General features: G+C 42.0%; 1 protein-coding gene across 1 annotated transcript in view; it reads left to right on the top strand.

The window, feature by feature from the left end:
• LOC148021170 (protein BTR1-like) overlaps nucleotides 1–20944 on the top strand; it is a 31867-nt gene extending 10923 nt beyond the window's left edge. Inside the window, exons 2-8 of the mRNA XM_087698106.1 lie at nucleotides 18259–18497; nucleotides 18651–18754; nucleotides 19798–19991; nucleotides 20069–20166; nucleotides 20258–20422; nucleotides 20524–20585; nucleotides 20667–20944. Coding sequence (XP_087554232.1) covers nucleotides 18259–18497; nucleotides 18651–18754; nucleotides 19798–19991; nucleotides 20069–20166; nucleotides 20258–20422; nucleotides 20524–20585; nucleotides 20667–20766 — 962 coding nt within the window. The 3' untranslated portion in view covers nucleotides 20767–20944. The remainder of the gene's footprint in view (nucleotides 1–18258; nucleotides 18498–18650; nucleotides 18755–19797; nucleotides 19992–20068; nucleotides 20167–20257; nucleotides 20423–20523; nucleotides 20586–20666) is intronic.
• Nucleotides 20945–21191: the final 247 nt, after the last annotated feature.

The raw sequence follows: 21191 nt of genomic DNA, 5'->3' as shown, positions 1-21191 counted from the left end.
ATAGCACAAATACCCAAGCCAGGAAAATGCAGCTCAAGCAAGAGTTGCATAATGTGCAAAGAGAAAATACGAGCATCAATGACTACCACATGAAGGTGAAGAAGATTGCAGATACACTTGTTTCCATCGGGTCGCCAGTGGAAAATGATGATTTGGTTTCTGTGACCTTGAATGGTCTAGGAAAGGATTATGCACAGTTTCGGACATCCATTTCAATTCGTGAAAGATTTCCTGATTTTGAGGAGCTGATTGCTCTTCTAATTTTTGAGGAGCAAAGAAATGGTGGTGCATCTTCTTCAGGAGGAACTTCAAAAGAAGCTGTCTTCTACTCAAATGCTGGAAGAGGTAGAGGCAGAGGTAGAGGAGGCCGATTTGGAGGCCGTGGTAGAAATCAGAATATGCAGCAAACTCAAGAAAACCAGTCCTATGGAGGAGGACATGGTAACTCTAGAGGCAGGGGGAGCCAAAGAGGTCGTGGTGGATGGCAAAGAGGCCAAAATGCAAACAGTAATGTTGAATGCTACTACTGTGGTAAAATGGGTCATATGGCTAAAGACTGTTATAAAAAGCAGAATGACATCATGAATGGAAAACTGCAATAAGAGAATTATGCATCTTCTAGTAGACAGGGTGATGACAGAAATGAGCATTTGTTTATGGTGCAGCACATGAACAATTCTGTGACAAGTGCAGAAGAAAGCAATGATGTATGGTATGTTGACTCAGGTGCATTAAACCACATGACAGGTCATGCAGAATGGATGGAGGATGCAAGGAAAATGTAAAAACCAGGTTTTGTGGAGACTGGTGATGATACTGTACATCCTATTGTGCAGATTAGAAAAATTCCTTTGTCTATGCAGGATGGGAAAAAGAAATACCTGTCCGATGTATTTCATGTCTTGAATATCACCAAGAATCTGGTTTCTGTTGGTCAAATGGTTGAGCAGGGCTTGCAGGTCAGATTTAATCCTCATGGATGCTTTGTTGAGGATATGAAAAATAAAGGTCGCTTGATAGCAAAAGGAAAGAAGAAGGGCAGAATGTTTACATTGGATGCAGACATGCTGGAATTGAGTGTAGCAATGTTTGCACATGGGACCGTGTAGTTGCAGATATTGATATCTGGCATAAACGCATTGGTCATGTTAATGTACAGCGACTAAAATCAATGCAGGCCCAAAATATTGTTGCAGGATTGCCCAAATTCAAGGTTGCAGAAATGCATAAGGTATGTGAAGCCTGTCAGTTTGGAAAACAGGTAAGGAAACCATTTCCTAGACATGTTCAAGAGAGTGAGAAGCCATTGGAATTAATCCACTCTGATGTGTGGACTACTAAAGCTGCATTTCTTGGAGGCTGTTATTATTTTGTCACTTTTATTGATGACTATAGCAGAAAAGTTTGGGTGTATTTTATGAAAAAGAAAAGTGAAGTTTTTGGGCATTTCAAAACTCTTAAAGCTATGGTTGAAACAGGCATGCAGATAAAATGCCTAAGGTCAGATGGAGGGGGAGAGTACCTCTCAAATGAGTTTGCAAGGTTCCTGCAGGAGCATGGCATAAAGCAGCAATATTCATGCAGTCATACCCCACAACAAAATGGAATTGTAGAAAGGAAAAACAGGCATATTGGAGAGGTATCTCGAGCCATGCTCAATGAAAAAGACTTGCTAGATTTTTATTGGGCTGAAGCAGTTGCTACAGCAATCTACATAATGAACAGGACTCCCACTGCAGCAATACATGGAATGACTCCAGAGGAGAGGTATACTGGTAGAAAACCATATATTTCTCATTTGAAAATTTTTGGTTGCATTGCCTATGTACATGTGCCAGATGAGTTGAGATCCAAGTTGGATCCAAAAGCTGAGAAGTGCATATTTATTGGTTACTCTCTGCAGCAAAAAGAGTATAGATGCTATAATCCTTCTACTCGTAAGTTTACAGTGAGCAGAGATGTTTTTGATGAGATGAGTAGTTGGTATAAACCAGTAAATGTGATTGATGATGTAGATGCACAAAATGGTAATGCTGCACAGAATTCACAGCTGCAGTCACAAAATATTAGTGGACCTGGAGCATCCTCTAGTAGTGGTTCACATTCTTCGCCATGGACAGGCAGATTGAGATCAGGAGAATCTTCTTAAAGTAATGCAGATAGTGGTATGCAGGTATCACGAAAAGGAAAAGAGAAGGTTGATCAGTCCATGTTTGATGTGAATGCAGGTCACTCTTATGTGAATGGTGAATCCAGTGGCTCAGAACAGAGCATTGATGATGAGTTGGGTATTCCTTCTATTGTTACACCTGGAGTAAGGAAGACCAGGGATGTTTTGAGAGCACCTGGGAGTGAACCTACTTTGCGCAGGTCTACGAGAGCTAGGTATCCTGTGGATAGGCTGAAATATGATGGATTTACAGCCATTCACTATGCATATATGGTCAAAGTGATACAGGAACCAGAACCCACTTCTTTTGAGCAAGCCATGGGAAAAGAAAAATGGGAGAAAGCCATGGATGAAGAAATGGATGCCTTGGAAGTAAATGCTACATGGGAATTGGTACCTTTGCTTAAAGGTAAAAATGCAATTGGCTGTAAGTGGGTTTATAAGATGAAGCACAATGCAGATGGTTCTGTGAACAGATACAAGGCAAGATTAGTAGTCAAGGGGTATGCACAAACATATGGCATTGACTATGAAGAAACATTCAGTCCGGTTGCAAGGATGGCAACCGTAAGAGCAGTCATTGCTATGGCTGCATCAAAGGGATGGTCTTTACATTAGATGGATGTAAAGAATGCCTTCTTGTATGGTGATTTGCAAGAAGAGGTCTATATGGAGCAGCCACCAGGTTATGTGCATGCTGTTCATCCTGAGTTTGTTTGCAGGTTGAAGAAAGCCTTGTATGGCTTGAAGCAAGCACCTAGAGCATGGTCTGACAAGATAGGACAGTATCTTGTCACTATTGGCTTTCAGATTTCCAAGGCAGATTTTTCACTTTATGTGAGAAAAACAGAGAAAGGTATTATGCTACTTGTCATTTATGTTGATGATTTGATTATGACAGGTGACAGTGATGAAGATATATTTCATGTGAAAATGCTATTCAAGCAGAAGTTTGAGATGAAGGATTTGGGAGAGGTGCGTTATTTCTTGGGCATTGAGGTGATTAGATCACCAAGTGGGATATAGCTCTTGCAGAGGCAGTATGGATTGGACATGCTGTCCAAATATGGGATGACAGGCTGTAAGCCTATTTCAGTTCCTTTGGAGCAGAATGTGAAGCTGAGCACAGATGCAGGTGAGCTTCTAGAAGACCCTACTATGTACAGACGCATAGTAGGAAGCTTGATTTATATGACTATTACCAGGCCAGATTTGAGCTATGCTGTTGGATTGGTAAGTCAGTTTATGCAGGCTCCAAGGAAACCACATTTGGATGTGGCTAGACGCATACTTAGGTATGTGAAGTCCACATTGCAATATGGACTATTTTATGAGATTGGGGTTCAGATACAGTTGCATGGATACACTGATGCTGATTGGGCTGGTAGTATTTCTGATAGACGATCTACCAGTGGATATGTGTTCTCTTTTGGGAGTGCTGCAGTCACTTGGAGCAGCAAGAAACAGCCTACAGTTGCCTTGTCGAGCACAGAGGCTGAGTACAGGGGTGCAGCAATGGCTGCATGTGAGGTAGCTTGGTTGCATAAGCTACTTTATGATATGCATCAGTTTACAGATGGGCCAGTTGTCATTTATTGTGACAACATGAGTAGTATACACTTGGCAAATAACCCAGTCCATCATGCTAGAACAAAGCACATTGAGGTGCATTATCACTATGTGCGAGAGAGGGTTTTACTAGGTCTTATTCATCTAGTTTATGTCAGCACAAAGGATCAGGTAGCTGACATATTCACGAAGGCATTGGGCGCAGAGAAGTTGCGCAAGTTCAGAGACCTGCTTGGTGTACAGGAATTGGGATTGAGCTCGAGGGGGAGTGTTGAGATATCGAGCTCCACTCGTGATACGCCAGGGTGACCGTTGTGTATTTATGTCACCGACTTGTCAGTTGCAGACGCGGTTGGTACACCGCCCATGAATAATAGCTACATGACAGCTATCCTTATCTACTCTAGTTCGTGGCTCAGTTAGTATGCTACATAGAAACAGGGAACGCCCGTTCCGGGCCTTAGGAACGGATTAACGCGTTCCGGCATGTGTCTTCTAGCGAAACGCCAATGGAACGTTCCTGCCCGTTCCCAGCCCCGTTCCTGCCCGTTCCGCACCGTTCCGGGCCGTTCCAGCAACCGTTCCCTGTTTGGAACGGCCGTTCCCTGGAACTGCAGCAAGTGTGGACAGATGACTGGAGGCGACTGCTGTGCGATACGTAACAGGTAACAGCTGCACGCGACGGGGCGACTGCACGGCGGACACGGTGACCAGTACGTAACGGCGAAAGGCGGGCGTCACAGCGCACGACTGACGGGTCCGTTGACCCGTAGATTTTTTCAAAATTTCAATCTTTTTTTTGAAATCTCCTTCACCCATTGACGGGGTTTCGCATGCGTGAGCACAAGATTTCTTATCTGTTCAAAATCGGCTCAAAAATTTGGGGCTTTTCTCGAATCTGGGGATCTTAACACAGAATTGGACAATTTGACTCAAAAATTGCAAAGTCGGTGCACATCTACCTGGGAATTTTGGGGCTTTTCACATTTTAGTGAAATTCTTTCAATTTCACTGAAATTAGTGCACGCAGGACTTGGAAAATTTGGGGATTTGTCCAGATTTGGTGTGAGCAAGATGCAACGGTGATATCATGCCACTCTTCTCACTTCCACCATGCAATCTTCCAACTAACTTAATCTATGAGCTCTCTCTCTCTCTCTCTCTATATATATATATATATATATATATATATATATATGCCGTTCCCTCCGTTCCCGTCCCCTAACTTTAGGCGTTCCCCCCGTTCCCGGGGGTCCCGTTCCCGTTCCCGTTCCCCGTTCCTGGTAACTATGGTATGCTACCTTAGTTAGTTGAGTTTGGTTTGAGACCCATATATAGGGTTTTTCTATTTCTTTGTATAAGAGTTCTTTTGGCTTACACAACTAAGAAGAGGAAAACTGTTTTCAGCCTCCACCCTTGTGTGTATTCCCCCATTGTGCAAGCAAGAAAGCTACAAGTGAGACTCCTTCTTTCTCTCCCACAATCTTGACAGAGTGTACGACCACGATAGAATCACAAAGAGACAGACACAGATACAGAGGGCAAAACTCAAACCTTAAACGCAAAACTCAAAACTCAAATTAGAAACTCAAACACAAACAGAAGAAGGAAGAGAGAGAACACAACTTTGAAGTGAATGAATGCTGTAAGTGAATGTAAGAGTGTACAGTGTGCTTAAGGGCAGAGCAATGTCGGAGTGTGACGTCCATCGAAGACAGATTCCAAGTCTGTGACCACCAGTCGGAGTGTAGGAGTGCTGAAAATTGAATGGCAGTAGGCTGGTCACCAAAACGCAACAGTCTGGAGGCTGGAAATTGGTAAACGCAGCAGTGTACCACCGATCGGAGGTTGGAAGCTGTGCACAATCTGCTGTAAACAGCACGCTGAAATAGTGTTTGAGAGTGTCAGGGCTTGCAATGCTGAAAATGTAGGCTGATTGACCCTGGAGATGATGGACAATAGGCTGAACAACAGTCTGGGACAGTCTGGAGCAGTCGCCAACAGCTGAGAGTTGTTGCCTACAGCAATGGACAGGCTGAAGATAATGTGGCTGTAGTCAATGATGGCTGGACAACAGATGGAGGCGGGCTGTAGGCTGGAAACTGGGCGCCAATAGCAACAGAGGGTGTGTGGGTTGGTGTAACCTGCAAACAAGGATAATGGTTGAATGGGGGCAGCCTGGCTATTTATAGATGTGGAAGGGCGTCCCAAAAATTAGGGTTTCCACTAAACTCTCTCGAACCGCTCTCCATTTTAGGGTTTCCACTGAACTCTCTCGAACCGCTCCGTGTTTTAGGATTTTACTCTAAAAGAGCATTTTTGGTGTGTTTTGGGGCTGTTTTAGAAGCTAATCAGTAAGTAATGCATATTTTAGCTCAACAAGGATGTATGCTTGAGGAGGAGTTTCCTAGCATAGTATGGACTCCATGTGTATCCAATTGCCTTGACTTGCTTATTGAAGTTGTTGGGTAAATATCTTGGGTGGATGACATTTTCAAGATGGCAATAAGCATAGTGCAATTGTGGTATCTAGGATCTACAAGGCCCTAGAGAGCTGCAAGTTCTTCCTCAAAGCACAAGCTGGGTTTCGGGAGCACGAGGAGTGTATCGGATAAGTTGCATGCCTCGAAGAGATTGTGAAGAGGCGTCGTGTGGAGGGCAAACCCACCTACGTTGCCTTCATCGATTTCAAAAAGGCATATGACACGATGCTGCACCAAGCCTTGTTTTGCAAGCTGCGAGCTTGTAGAGTGGAAGGGTGTTGCATACGGTTCATAGAGGGGATGTACCAAGCTTCTAAGATAAGGGTGAGGATAGGAGGCCTTCTGTCCGAAGCCATATCAGTGAAACGAGGAGTACGCCAAGGATGCCTCGGGTCTGTTAGCAGAGTATTTGTCAGCTCACGTGTGAGTCTGAGCTTGATCTGGGCTGGGCATTTTTATTAGGTATTTTAGGTATTTTTCTGGTGTGGCATTTTATGCCATTGGGGCATTTTATGCACCAGTCGGCCAGCATTAAATGCTGTCCGACCAGCATTATTGCTCCCCACTTTTTCAGCCTATTTATACTCAGTGGCTCCTCCTCAGTCAGTCACTTCATTTCACCATCTGCAGACTCTGTAGAGAGAGGAGCCAGTGCCAGTGCCTACACAGCCAGTGACTCACTGTTGTATGCGACTGTCTCGTGTTCAGATATATGGATTCCATTTCCCGTGCATACATCTGAGTTCTCATCTGTATCGTGTTCTTTCTTTTCTTTTTGTCTTGTGTTTCAGCAGTTTATTTCAGCACATGTTTATGCTTTCACCGCTGCTCCACTTCTGACATGGTATCAGTTTTAAGGATTTGTGTTTCTGTTGTGTTTTCTTGCTGATTTCAGGACTGTTTAGTACCCCTGCTGATCAGACGACTGCTGTCGCAGCCAGGCGACCTGTTTTGGGGCTGTTTTCAGCCTGCGTTTTTTGCAGTTTTGCCATCGCCTGCTGCCTCCGCACCCTCTGCTGCCTCCGCACCCTCTGCTGCCTACGCACCCTCTGCTGCCTGCGTTTTTCATTTGCAGCTGCTGGCGACAGTTTTCTACCTGTTTTTCTCCAGTTTACAGCCTGCGTTTTGCTGATTCAGCGTGTCTCGTGGCTGATGACTGTTACTTCAGGCCGTTTTTGCTGTTTTTGGCAGTTTTTGACTGATCTTTTGACTTTTTGCAGCAGATTTTGTCTTCTATTGATCAGATTTTGGGTTATATTGCATGTGAACTCTCATTTTCTGCAGTTTGTGCTTGTGTTTTGGCTGTGTTTCCTCTCTAAATTCCATCTCTTCTCTACTTCTCTTCTTATCCTCTCCATATGGCTCCTCCGTACACTTCCACTGATGATAAGTTACATGGACCTGATTATCTCACATGGAGTGCTGTCATGAAAGCTTGGTTTGTGCAGAAGCGGTTATGGTACATCGTCTATGGAGCTACTCCTCCTCCTCTCCGTCCTTTTCCTCTTCTTGAAGACTTTGATGAGGACAACCATGAGACATCCTTGAGATTACAGGGGCGGCTTCCAACACATTATGGAGGTGAGGCTTATGTAGCTTCAGAGAGGGATAACGGGAAGGTGAAGTCGAAGGCCCAGTGTTACCACTGTGGCAAGAAGGGACATTTGCGGAATGACTGCAAGAAGTTAGCGGCTTCCAGGAAGAAGGAGCAGAAGACGAAGCGGGATGTTGACTCTACCAATGAGTCCTTTCCTTCATCAAGCTCCGACTCCGATCCTCCGACCAAGGTGAAGTCCACGGCGCGGAAGGGATCCTCTTCTTTGGATCGCGGGAAGGGCTTGGTGGCCCCTTCCTCGGCTGCTTTCTAGTGGTGGTGATGAGGTCATCCCTCACGACTCTTGTGCCAGAGAGAGTGTGAGCGGGTGTTCAGATGGGGCAGCGGCGCCTCATCTATACTTTTATATAGGTGCACAGGTTCCAGAGAGGGACGTCCCTGACGCATCGACTTCAGTCTGACGGAATCAAATCCTGGAGCTGGGATTGATATCCAGGTTCATGCTGAGCTGATTATTTGACAGAGAGCGGGAGGCATTCGTCTGGAGCTCACATGAGGGGACACTTTGGCGGTCTGGCCAAAGGTGGCGAATCCATGGTCACATATGTTCAGCGACATTTTTGACAGGATAGTCTTGTATGCTACTGCGAGACATTGGTGATGGACACAGAGACATGCTATGATCTTCTCTATTTTCAGGTGTTTGGTACGATCGACATCGACATCAAGTTCTCTTCGAGGCACCTTGGTGGTGGCTTGATCACCCACTGCTTGGGTATCCATGGTTCTACTTGGTGGTTCTATGTTGTATAGTTTCTGATCCCTTTTCCTTGTACTATTGTATTGTATCAGATCACTCATGATCTGAGAGAGGGTGTTAGCAGAGTATTTGTCAGCTCATGTGTGAGTCTGAGCTTGATCTGGGCTGGGCATTTTTATTAGGTATTTTAGGTATTTTTCTGGTGTGGCATTTTATGCCATTGGGGCATTTTATGCACCAGTCGGCCAGCATTAAATGCTGTCCGACCAGCATTATTGCTCCCCACTTTTTCAGCCTATTTATACTCAGTGGCTCCTCCTCAGTCAGTCACTTCATTTCACCATCTGCAGACTCTGTAGAGAGAGGAGCCAGTGCCAGTGCCCACACAGCCAGTGACTCACTGTTGTATGCGACTGTCTCGTGTTCAGATATATGGATTCCATTTCCCGTGCATACATCTGAGTTCTCATCTGTATCGTGTTCTTTCTTTTCTTTTTGTCTTGTGTTTCAGCAGTTTATTTCAGCACATGTTTATGCTTTCACCGCTGCTCCACTTCTGACAGGGTCCCCCACCCTCTTTAACATATTTATTAACGAAATCATAAACGAGGGTGATGGATTTGGAGTTAGCGTTCTCGGTCTTCATGAGAGAATTGAGGGGCTATTTTTTGCAGATGATTTGATTCTCCTTGCAGAGTTCGTCGAGGAGCTGCAAGAAGCATTAAACCGGTTGAATGAGTAGGCAATCAAGTGGGGAATGAGCTTTGGCGTTTCAAAGTGTAACGCCATGGTTTTCTTTGGCAAGCTGCAAGCTTTGAGGGATCGATCACTTCACTTGGGGACCGAACGGATCGAAGTTTGTGAGAGATACACTTACCTGGGCATTGTACTAGATAGTGAGCTTTCTATTGAAACAGTAATTCGGGAGAGGATTGAGAAGGGCCGTAAGACCCTTTATGCATATCAGACATTCCTCTCTTCCTGTTCGACCCCCATGTGAACAAGACTCAATGTCTTCAAGGCGTGCGTGCTTCCGGTCCTTATGTATGGAGCCGAAATTATGGGAGGACATCGTCAGACACTCCTTCAGCCGTTGGAGACAATGGCTGTCACGGGGATGAAGTGGATCCTGGGTAAAGTTGCTAAGTCGACAGCAGTCGGCGCAGCCACCCTGCATAAGGAATTCAATATCCCTCCCATTCTAGCATTTTGTGGCGGGCAATGTGCACGTGCCTTCAAAAAGTACCTAGGGGTTAGGATGAGGATTCAAGAGCTCTCACAAAGAGTTTGGCAAGAAAACTGGACAAGATGGAGATGTGTCTTCAAGAGAGAAGAATGTATGAGGGTTCAAGAGCTTGAACTTTGGAGTTGATAGAGATAAAAGAAGGATTGAAGGTTTCAAGCCAAGCTCTCAAGGATGATAATAGAGTTTCCAATTGCATGTACTTAGCAAAGATCACTAAAGTATTGCCTCTTAAGTTCTAATTCAAACCAAGCTTGTTTTATTGACTGTAAGAGCAATCACAAGAGATGTGTTCAAGTACAATATGCTATCATGTAACATAAACAACTCTGCATCCCATCGATCAAACATGATTCCAAAGTATAAATCAACTTTGCATGATTACATTCAGTATAGACTGATAGAGACAAAAGACTATGAGTCAATTACAAGGCTTGTAGAGCAAAAGAGACTTGCTTTAAGAAAGCCTCAAATAGAGTTCCTGATAAGGTTAGGTTATTACAGTCAAGAATAAAGAGTAAAAGCTCCTCTTAATCCGACTCAAAGCATTTATGAATGGTCTATAAACATTGCCCTGCCATAGGGGCACATAAGACTTGCATTGACAAGATATCTTTTGAAGAGCAAGAAATGAATCAAAAGATCATTACTGTAGCTAATTTTCTGATTATGGCTGAGGATATCAACCCAAATCAGCCCCCAAATATCATCCAAGCTTCACCTCTGATGATAACATAAACTTCCCCTATCTCAGAGTGCATAGATCAGCCAAGTTTAAGTGTCTATCACACCGTATGAAGCAATAGAGAAGAAAAAGGACCTGTTGTCCACAAAATCACTGTGTGGGCTGCCTATTTCAGCCCATATGCATGGCATCAACCTTCCAAGAAGACACCTTGTTGAAGTACAAAAGCAGCCCCTATATTCAAAAGCATATAACAAGCAATAGGTAGCTTGCAATAAGCATGTAGAAGTAGGAGAGAAGAAGGAAATCCTGCTGCCCTTGTCTGCCTTGTTATTGGTTGCCATAGAGCAATCAAGATGCTCTCTTGATGCCCCTTCCACAATGTTTATGCAATGTCAACTTGCATCAAGCATATCAATGTCAAGTAAGATCTATGATTGATCATGAATCTTCAAGAAGAGAAAGATATGTACAACTGCCCTCAATTCTTTGTTTGGGCTGCCTATTTCAGCCCACTTCTATTACATATTCAAGTCAAGAAGGCTTCTAGATACTCCTCTCTTCAAGCTTCTACAATGGTGGCTTCCAAGAGCAAGAATGAGCCCCTTGTTGTGACAAGATTAGGCAAGAATGCAAGGAGATGAGCTTCAGCCCTTCAGATTACAGGTTTGGATAGCCAATAGTAGTCCTCATTCAACTCTTAAAGAACTCAAGAGAGTAAATTTGATGCCTCTCTTGGCATGGGAGATCAGACTCAGCATAGAGAAGAATACCCAAGTTAAGAATAAACCTTCTTCACAAGAATCATCCAAGAGCCTTAAGTAAGTATGGGGTGCTGCCCTTAAATACATAGTTCAGCCCTGTTTTACACAGCCAAGAGTGGCCTTCTAGTTCGTCAGTGCATGGGAAGAGTGGTACTTACATGTCAAGTGGAGTCTTCTGAAGTTGCTTGCGGTTGCATGGCTTCATCTCCTTTTGTTGTGGCAGTGAATGAGCTCCTTTCTCCCCCATCCATGATGCGCCTTGTTCTCAGCCCGAGAATGCCCGAAAAATGCGGTGCAAAAAACGGAAGGTCCATGTAGTTCAAATGAACCACAATAAGTCCACATAAGCAAGGCTAATGCATACAAATGTCCCATACTTAGTCAACTTAGATAACTCCATCTTCCGTGTGACTTGGTTTGTGAATACACTTAAAACTCTTGAATATCATAAGTACACAACCACATCATTGGCTTCTGGAAAATGTAATCCAAGGGAACCTACCAAGTCATCTGCTCATGACCATATTTCTTCTTGTTTAATGTTCCATGACTTACAAAACTTGTAGCAACTTCATGTAAGCAATGTAAGGACGAATAAGACTAAGTTTCCAAAATCAATCATCTTGTCAATTTATTGTATTTTAAGGCAAAGAGCCCCCATCTTTATTACACCATGCCATATGCTGGTGGACTTAGGTTTTTAAGATTTATTGCATTAGGCAAGTCTCTATGTAGCATGTCTAGAATACAAGTGACTAAGTGATATATGTAAAGGATAAAAGTTTTATTTTTAGACCATGGGCACGGAATCCCATGACAACGTCCTCCAATCTATCCCTTGACTCCTCGCGCCTATTGCCTGTTGGGAAATTTACCGACAATTGCATGCTAGCTGCACCACGTCTAGATTGCTCCATCTAGAGTGCACAATAGCTGTACGCTTGATGCCACGTTGTACGACTACTTGTAGTTTCAGTTGTGCACCCCGTCATGTAGCTTGATGTGGTTCTAATAGTTTGCTCGACAACCTTGGAGGTGGTCTTGACAATCAAACACTGAGTCGTTGCACATCGTGCTTCACTTTTGTTCGATAGTCTACTGGATTAAAATATTAAAAAATTCAGGGTCTTCAGCCATAATCAATATTTAGCCACATAAATACCTCTTGTTCTTGTGTATGCCCTTGTTAAGCACAAAATTTGGGGATTTTATAGGAAACATAAATTTCCCCCAAAATTTCATCAAGAATTTTGGAGCTTTTGCTTGAAAACCCCGAATTTCACTAGAATTTTTGAGGATTTTGCATTTATTTTGTAGCAAAATTTGAGGCTTTTCACATTTGAGCTCAAATTTCATCAATTTTACCAATTTAGTTTGGGGCTTTTTGTGAAAATTTCCCAAATTCATTGACATTGAGGCTAATTATACCTTCTACATTGACATTTGAGCATATTGGAGCCCTTTTAGCCGTAAATTCTTCATTGATGCCATCAATTGTTTAAAAAATTTTGAGTTTTTATTATTTTCTTTGCTTTATTTTTGTGTTGTAAGTGCATTCGCACTTTGGACAACAATTGGTTTCAAAAAAACTAAAAATCCGAAGCAATGGTAGGAAAAATGACTTGTCCAACATGTTTGGAGACTTAGACAAATTAGATGACGTAATTATCCCATGTGGGCATACATGATGAAGGATGTACTTATTGCCAAGTAGCTTTGGGGTTATGTATTTGATTTAGAAGTTAGGCTTGTAGGCCTGGCTGCATAGAATGCCATAAGTTCTTCTACCTCATCCACTATCACCAGTGGATCTTCCGCTCCAGCTTCTTTTGCACCTTCCATAGTAAAGTAGTTGAAATGGGATAGGTGTGACACCCAAGCTCATACTTTGATTGCACTTTCATGCCAAAGACAAGTCATTCCGCATATTCGGTTGTGCACAGCGGCCAAGAATGCTTGGAATAAGCTTGTTTCGTTGTATAAGGTGCGTGATGAGGCTCATGTAGCCTATTTGCGTAAGTAGGTTGAGATGGAGCACATGATAGAAGGTGATTCTGTGGATGCAATACATTACACATGTCAAGGACATTACAGAGCAGCTTGCTAATATTGATGAAATCATTTTTGATGCATCTCTTGTATCTATAGTCTTGGTTGGTCTACCTGATACTTAACTACACTTTGTTTACTTACAAAAGGAGATACCAATGCATACACATTCGATGTGTGGTATCACTATTGTTGCAAAAGAGCAATCAAGGCTGAATTGCTCTAACATAAGTATGGATAATTAAGCATTTGCAGCCAGCCATTGAAATAAAGGGAAGTAATTGTAGCCCTCAAACTCAAAGGGAAAAGGCAAAATAAAAATTTAGACTCCTCAAGCACCAAGATGATGGTGCTAAGAAAAAGAGGGGTAATTATTGCAGGAAGAAAGGGCATATTATTGAAGAATGTAGAAAGATGATGGTAAGTGAAAAGAAGAAACAATTAGGCATGAGTGTTGCTGAAAATTCAGCAAATGGAAAGTGTGCAATGGCACATTTGGCGAGCTTGGACATTGATCAGTCTTATGCCTTTGTTGTGCGTCTTCTTCGCATGAGCATGGGCTTTTAGCTACTGAAAATTGTAGCACATGGTATTTTGACAGTGGAGCTTCTAAGCACATAATGTCATTTTGTGGCATGTTTGTGTCATATACAAATGTATAAAAGGGGGGATTTGTTGTATCTGCAAACAATGCTTTGTATGCAATTCAAAGCATTGGTCATATTCCCATTATTGCAATGGATTACTGCAAACAATGCTTTGTATGCAATTCAAAGCATTGGTCATATTCCCATTATTGCAATGGATCATCCTTGAAAAGGTCTTGTATGTGCCAAGCATAAAGAAAAATTTGCTTTCAGTTTCAACCATTGCATGTGTTGGATCTGTGGTTAAATTCCACATGGATTGATGGAGTGTCAATGAATGAAATGATGGGGATGCTCTCATTGTCTTTGGTACTTTGTACAATGGACTCTATCAGCTTGATTTATATGAGAGGAGAGCATTAGATGATGCATTACAGGTTGATACCTCCATTGTGGATGACATTGAGTTATGGCGTGCTTGGTTTGGTCATCTTAATTATGACAGTTTGCTTCGCCTATGAAAGCATCTACTCACAATGTATGTGAAAGCTGTGTACTTGGCAAAATGGATCATACTTCCTTTTCCAAGGTTGGTTCTATGCATGCTAATAAGAAATTGCATCTTGAGCATAGTGATTTTTGTGGGCCCATGCGTGTCAAATCCATCGAAGGATAGTTGCACTTTGTTATCTTCCTTGATGACATGACTCATTATTGTTGGGCATATACTTTGAGGCACAAATCTAAAGTGTTTGCATGATTTAAAACATTCTTGGCCTTTGCTGAAAATGGCACTGGATGCAAGCTGATTACACTATGTACCAATCAAGGGGGGGGGAATATATGTCATGGGAGTTCAACTCCTTGGCTGAAAAATGCATTATTCATCAGTGTACTATGCCTTATACACCTCAATAAAATGGTGTGATTGAAAGAAAAAATTGCACCTTGATAGAAGTGGCATGTTGTATGCTGTCACACAATAAGCTGCCCCCAAAGTTTTGGCTTGATTCTGTCATGTGTATAGTCAACCCTTCATGGATTGCAAATCTCAGCCCAATGTGGGGTCCTCGAACATGTTTGACGATTTGTTGCCTTTATTTTAGCAAAGTGCACTTGATTTTGGTCAATTTCAGCAATCTATAGAGGGTTTACAGTAGCGAAATCAGCAACAACACATGTTGAATAATAGCATGATTATGAGCATTCCTTTACATTGATCAAGGCATTGCTGATTATGAAGTGGCCGATGAGAGGGCTGCTACTCGGGAAGCTAAAATAGTCCCTAGATGGCTATTAGATACATTACAAGATAGCAAACAACCCGTTTCTCTTCCTAGTAGAGCTAGAGTAGTCACTCACCATGCACATGGTAACTTGGTTGCGCAAGCACTTGTAGCTACTGCATGCAATGAGGAACTTGTTTCTCTATACGACCCTTCACAAAACAACCATTGAATGGCAACTATGCAATCAGACTTCAACTCTATTGATAAAAATGGCACATGGGAGTTATGTGACTCACCTGCTAGCAAGCATGCTATAGGCACTAAATGGATTTACAAATTACAACGCAAATCTGACGGTAGCATTGATTACTACAAGGCACATCTTGTTGCCAAAGGGTATGCCCAACAACACGGGATTGATTATGATGAGATGTTTGCACCCACTTCACGTATGACCACCATTCGTAGTGTCATGACTCATTGCTTAAGAAGATATTGCTAGTGTATCAGGGACAAGAGGGCACCTCTTGCATGCAATAGAAGCAGCCTAAGCACTCTTGCAAATTGACCATCCATGGAGGCTTGGTTGCAGCTTTAAAGTCAGCTGCCTCATCACCACACCACGGTGCTCAGCTCGCTTTTAAGCCATCTTTGAGGCCTTGAGGTCTTGAGTTGATTCAATTGCCAGAAAGTCCTTCTAAAGACAGGTAGCTTGCTCTCAGCCCCTTCTTTTTGGAGGTGGTTAGTCTTCTCTTTCTCTTACTCCCCCCTTTGAAGGGTCGACCTGCTCATGATTTGTTCTCTCTCCCCACTTGTGATCAGCCCGATGGTGTTGGTGCACACTTTTTTGAGATTGCAGCCCTCTTGTTGGCATCGACCAGCTTATGCAGCCTATTTATGGCTTAAAGAAAGCATTATTATTATTATATTTTATTAATTAATCAATTTTTATAATAGGAGGCCCTATTTGATGTGTTGACCAGCCTTTTCGAGGGAAAAAAGTTTTATAATATATAAATTTTATGTAGATTATTTTTCTCTTTTCTTCACGTTTTTTAGAGAAAAGGGTTATCTTATTTATTATCTTTATCATTAATTTTTAATAATGTTAATGATGAGCATCGATTTACTCCTATTAAGGTTTTCTGCCATTACCTGATTAAGCAGTCTTTTCTTGGACAGCCATGATTTCTGGCTAGACTGAATGTGGTTGTGGTAAGGAAGCCCTACACTTGTGCTTAGACATGCAAGAGGATGGTGTTGCCACAAGCCCATACACTTTTGTTAGCCTTTTGAAAGCCTGTGCTAGCATTGGTGACCTTTTTTAGGTGGAAAGGTACACACTGATTGCAAGGTGAATGGGTCCATCTTATTTGCATTTTTTGGTAGTACTCTTGTGAGTATTTATGAAGTTTGGGATGCACTGTAGAAGTGGAGTGTGCTTTTGTCAATTTGTTGGGGTAGCAATGTTTCATTAATATTGCTCCCACTAATGTCAATTAATCTATGTTATGGTTACATTGCTTATCATATTAATGATAATTCTATATTATCTTCATGACTATCATGACATATAGTAAGCACCTTCAACTATTACTATTAGAGCTAATAGGGCTTTCAACTTTGTTGACGTAAGTCATGGTTGGGATTATTGTCAATTTTCCCAACCTAGGGTACAAACATTTTGGCCATAGTATGGATGTGATTATCATTAATGTTTCTTGGGAAATTATCTTCATTACTGTGGCTAGTTAACATTATAACTATTAAGCCAAGTTCTTCTTGAAATTTGAGATACGGGTAGTGCTTCAAGTATAGATGGCAAGAACATAGGAGTATTTTATTGCAATAATTTTGGTTACATTACAGTGAGGGAAGCAAAGGATGTTTCTAGGTAGCAGAGCAATTGTGAGGAGGGAGGAAGCTAGCACGGAAGCTTGTTCTTGTAGTGTGAAGTGGGTATTGATGATGATGCTTGGATAGTGTGAGACAAAATGTGGCTGTCTCGCTTGGCACCTTGCTATAGAGTTTGGGCAGGCATTCGTTCTACCCAAACTCCAAATAGATTAATTTGGCTTCTTGTGATGCACTCGATTGAGGTCACTGCAGATGTGAGCAGCTTTGCCATTGCCATAATGATGTTGCAGTTCATATGAGTCGGAAGTTGAAATCATAATTAGTGTATGCCAAAGGAGTTGCTAACAGGGATCCAATGATTGAAGTCACTGTAGCCAACAGTTTTGGGAACATGCGATTTCAGGGTTGTTCTTAATGAATACATGGCCTAGTTCAGCATTACTTCTAACAATAGCTCAGACATGTCTAGTAGTCTAGTTTGTGGCTTGGGGGGAGATAGATTAGATGTTTGCTCCATAATTGTTGGAAGGTTGTCAAGCCTACATCCCCCAGTGCTTCTGCCACCGTGTGCATGTTTTGTAGCTGATTTTCAAGTTTAGGGTTTCCCAGGAGCATGCCCCTTGACACTTGTGCACAACCATTGACTCTGTCCTGTTGTCATGCCAATGCTAACATGTCTCCTCTTGCCGTGTGCAGCCATGTCGTGTATTGACCGTCTCTACTTGCTTGCCAAAGTGGTTCGGCTGCCTCATGTAGTGTCACTGCTTTGTAAAGGGTGTTCACCTGCAAACTGAACTGACTGCTCTGTTCTGTGGCTGTCTTTGGCTTTCCATCTGGCTGCTCACCTCTCAGCCGGAATGTCTTGTGCTTGGACATCCCTGATCTATACTTACATATACTGACAAGCTTTACAAACCTATGTCTGGTCGGCCACATCTCCAGTGGCTATCTTTCCAGGTGTGCACACAAAAGCTGAAATCTTGCTCTATGATGATCTTCCTTCATTTGGGTTTCTCTTAAAACTCATTTGTGCAGCTTTCGGGTGAACAAATTTTATTATGAGAACTTGAAAGAGAATCTTAGACATCAAATCTTATTCAAGCATGTGGAAAAAAGAAAGAACATCTTTGCTATACACAAGATGTGGTTGCACTTTGCTGTTGTTGAGCCTGTGGATGGCTTGATGGCTGTGCTGGACGTAACGTTTGATAGTCTTATTGTTCGTAAACTCTGTATTTCTCAGGAATGGTGCTTTAAAGCATCATTTAAACTTCAATGGATTACAAGTTTATGTTTGGAATGTGCAGAAACAAGGAATAACACTTCCAGCATACGATTTCTTATATCAAATGCAGCAGCAGGATCCGTCATTGGAAAGGGTGGGGCTACTATCAACGAGTTCCAATCTCAGTCTGGTGCAAGGATTCAGCTCTCTCGAAATCATGAATATTTTCCAGGAACAACTGACCGCATTATAGCTTTAAGTGGTACCATCAAAGATGTATTGACTGCTTTTCATCTCATACTTTCAAAGATACTGAATGAGGTGGGTTTTCATTGGGTTGCCTGAAAATGTTTACTGTACTGTGATTTTCTGAAAACTTAATTCTCTGTGTCCACTTGCTATCACAGTAGAAGGGGAGTCGTATAGCTGCTGTTGGGCTCATGACATATTGGATATATTTTTGGCAAATACCAGGCACAAACGGAAAACCGAAATGACATGAAGTCAAATCTTGTGAGACTCGTTGTTCCAAATTCAGCATGTGGAGCAATTATTGGCAAAGGAGGTGCGACAATAAAGTATGCAATTTTCTTCTTGTCTACTCACATCTCAAAAACTGGCAGTGATACCATATGCAAGTAGACTGTTTGAACATAACATTTGAATGCTGCCAAAATGACCAGATCATGAAAGGATTGACTAGGAAGTGAGAACCGCAAGTACTTGTAACATAAGAGACAACCACATGTTTGTTATGCACATTAGAAATTTGATGGTTATGTAAATTGGAAACAAGACTCTCTGCTGCAAAATACGATGCTACTATGTACCAGAGAATGGAGAAGACAGTGCAACACTGCAAATGTATGTAAACAAAAGAGTACGGGAGCAGGAATAGAAAATGTAGGATCATGAATAGAATGGCAAATTGCTGGCGCACTCTATCTATAGCCTCTCTCACTTCAACTTCTCTCTCTTCAAACCAGAATCTGCAAGTACATGTTATGAAAGCACCCCCCCATCTTGATGTTCACCAGCGCAGAAGAGAATTTGAAACTGGTTTCAGCTATGCCACATCCTGGAAGTTACTTACCTCCATCATTTCATGATTCTAGACAATTGAAGTCTAACGTGCAAACAGGCTGTTTGCATGTGGTAACTCAAATAGGAAGCCTTATCAAAATATTTTGCCACATGTTTGTTGTTAGTAGACTTACAATGGCCAGGTAAAGTAGAAGCAACAAAAATCCATGCTACACAATAAGAATGCTAGATCGGTCTTATTACTAGTGCAAGATACAGCAGTAATGGAAGAGACATTGCAAGACCACGGAAGCAAAATGAAACAATATGAGAACAGAAAATAACTATTCAAGGGTCAACAATACATTGGAAAAATTCTACGTCCCTCTCTTCATGCCAGAATCTGCAAGTACAAGTGATGAATGTGCCCCTTCGCCCCCCTCTTCCCTTGTAGACAAAGAGTGGTGATCTATGAACATTGCTACACTTGAGCTGGATCTTCATGTTAATTATAATAGACTAGTATCATATGGGTTTTCAACATATTATAATAACTGTTGCCATCAGCTAAACTCCCTAGCTTGTCGTTATGATACAGATCCTACATTGAAAACTCAAATGCAAGTATAAAGCTCTCACCTTTGGAGCACCTTACGCCAGGCTTGAATGACCGCATTGTCTCAATCATGGGAAGCTTAGATCAGCAGCTACGGGCTGTTGCACTCATACTAAGAAAGCTTGTGGAGGATCCGAATTATAATCAATACACATCTGCTTTAGTTTCTCACACTGGTACGTAATCAAGATTTCATGTGAAATTAGTTTATGGTCTTAAATTCTAATCTTGCTGCCATTGTGTATGCGCCCAGGTTCGCCAGCCAGTATACTTGCCGCACAGGGACATTCTGGCTCTACATTCATGTCGATGGGTTACACAAATGGTGCGACTAGTAATCATCAGATAAAGGTAAGATTTTGTAAGAGTGATTACATTTCTTCTCTCTGTAATGTGACCACTGGGTCTATTGACCTTATTATTGACGTTTTATTGGAGGCAGGGTTCAATGCCTCCTTTAGTCACAGTACAATCATCACCTCTGCAGCTCTCAGTACCTGCAGTAGCAACAGGCTCAATGACCACCTCTGTTAGTTTAGCTGTTCCTGATGAACATGTGGGTGCTATTGTTGGGAGGGGTGGAAAAATCATTACAGAGATTCAGCAGGTCACTTCCTCTACTCATGTAGTTATGTTAGTACACTAAAATAGTAATTTTGCAAGGTATTAGCAGGTTTTGAAGTCTCAACTCCCTTTCTTTTGTTGCAGTCAAGTGGTGTTCGAATTAAAATTTCTGATCGTGGCGATTTCATGGATGGCACTACAAATCGGTATTTTATTTGCTCTGAAGTTTTATAAATAATAACGGTGGAAGTTCAGCTTAACGTTTTAATTCTTTTCCTTTCCTTCAGAAAAGTAACAATTACTGGTACTGCTGAGTGTGTTCGAATAGCTCAGCAGTTGGTGACCAAGAAAGTTCAGCAAAGCATAGCCCTCAACTTTGAGAAGTAATGTCTTGCAAGGTGATAGATAACTTGCATAAATTTATACTCGGAATTCTATTCTGTGCTTTGGGGCATGTTTTTGAAGTTTTTGGTAGGACTCAGCCATTCTTTACAGATGCCTGCTTTAAGGCTTATTCTCAGTGTAAACTTATACTGCTGGGGTCTCAAGTGAATGAGGTTGCATCTACTGTCTGGCTCATATTTCAACTTTTCTAGGAAACAAATTATTTTTTTGAGATGCCCGATTGAGAACCGTTGTTTCATGAAGTCCTGCATGCTAAATCGTAACTGCAGATAAAGACATTCTTAGTGACATGACATGAGCAACGTACTTCAGATGATTTTTGTGAGGAAAGAAGTTTGGTTTGCTGCGAGTATGAGGACTACTAGTACTCATTTGAACTCTTAGGAGATTAGAGTTAAGTTGAAAAT

The sequence above is a fragment of the Lygodium microphyllum genome, chromosome 18, assembly GCF_053477565.2.
Source record: "Lygodium microphyllum isolate KBCC chromosome 18, Lygodium_microphyllum_v1.1.10, whole genome shotgun sequence".
Lineage (NCBI taxonomy): Eukaryota > Viridiplantae > Streptophyta > Polypodiopsida > Schizaeales > Lygodiaceae > Lygodium > Lygodium microphyllum.
This window is presented reverse-complemented; position numbering and strand designations above follow the sequence as displayed.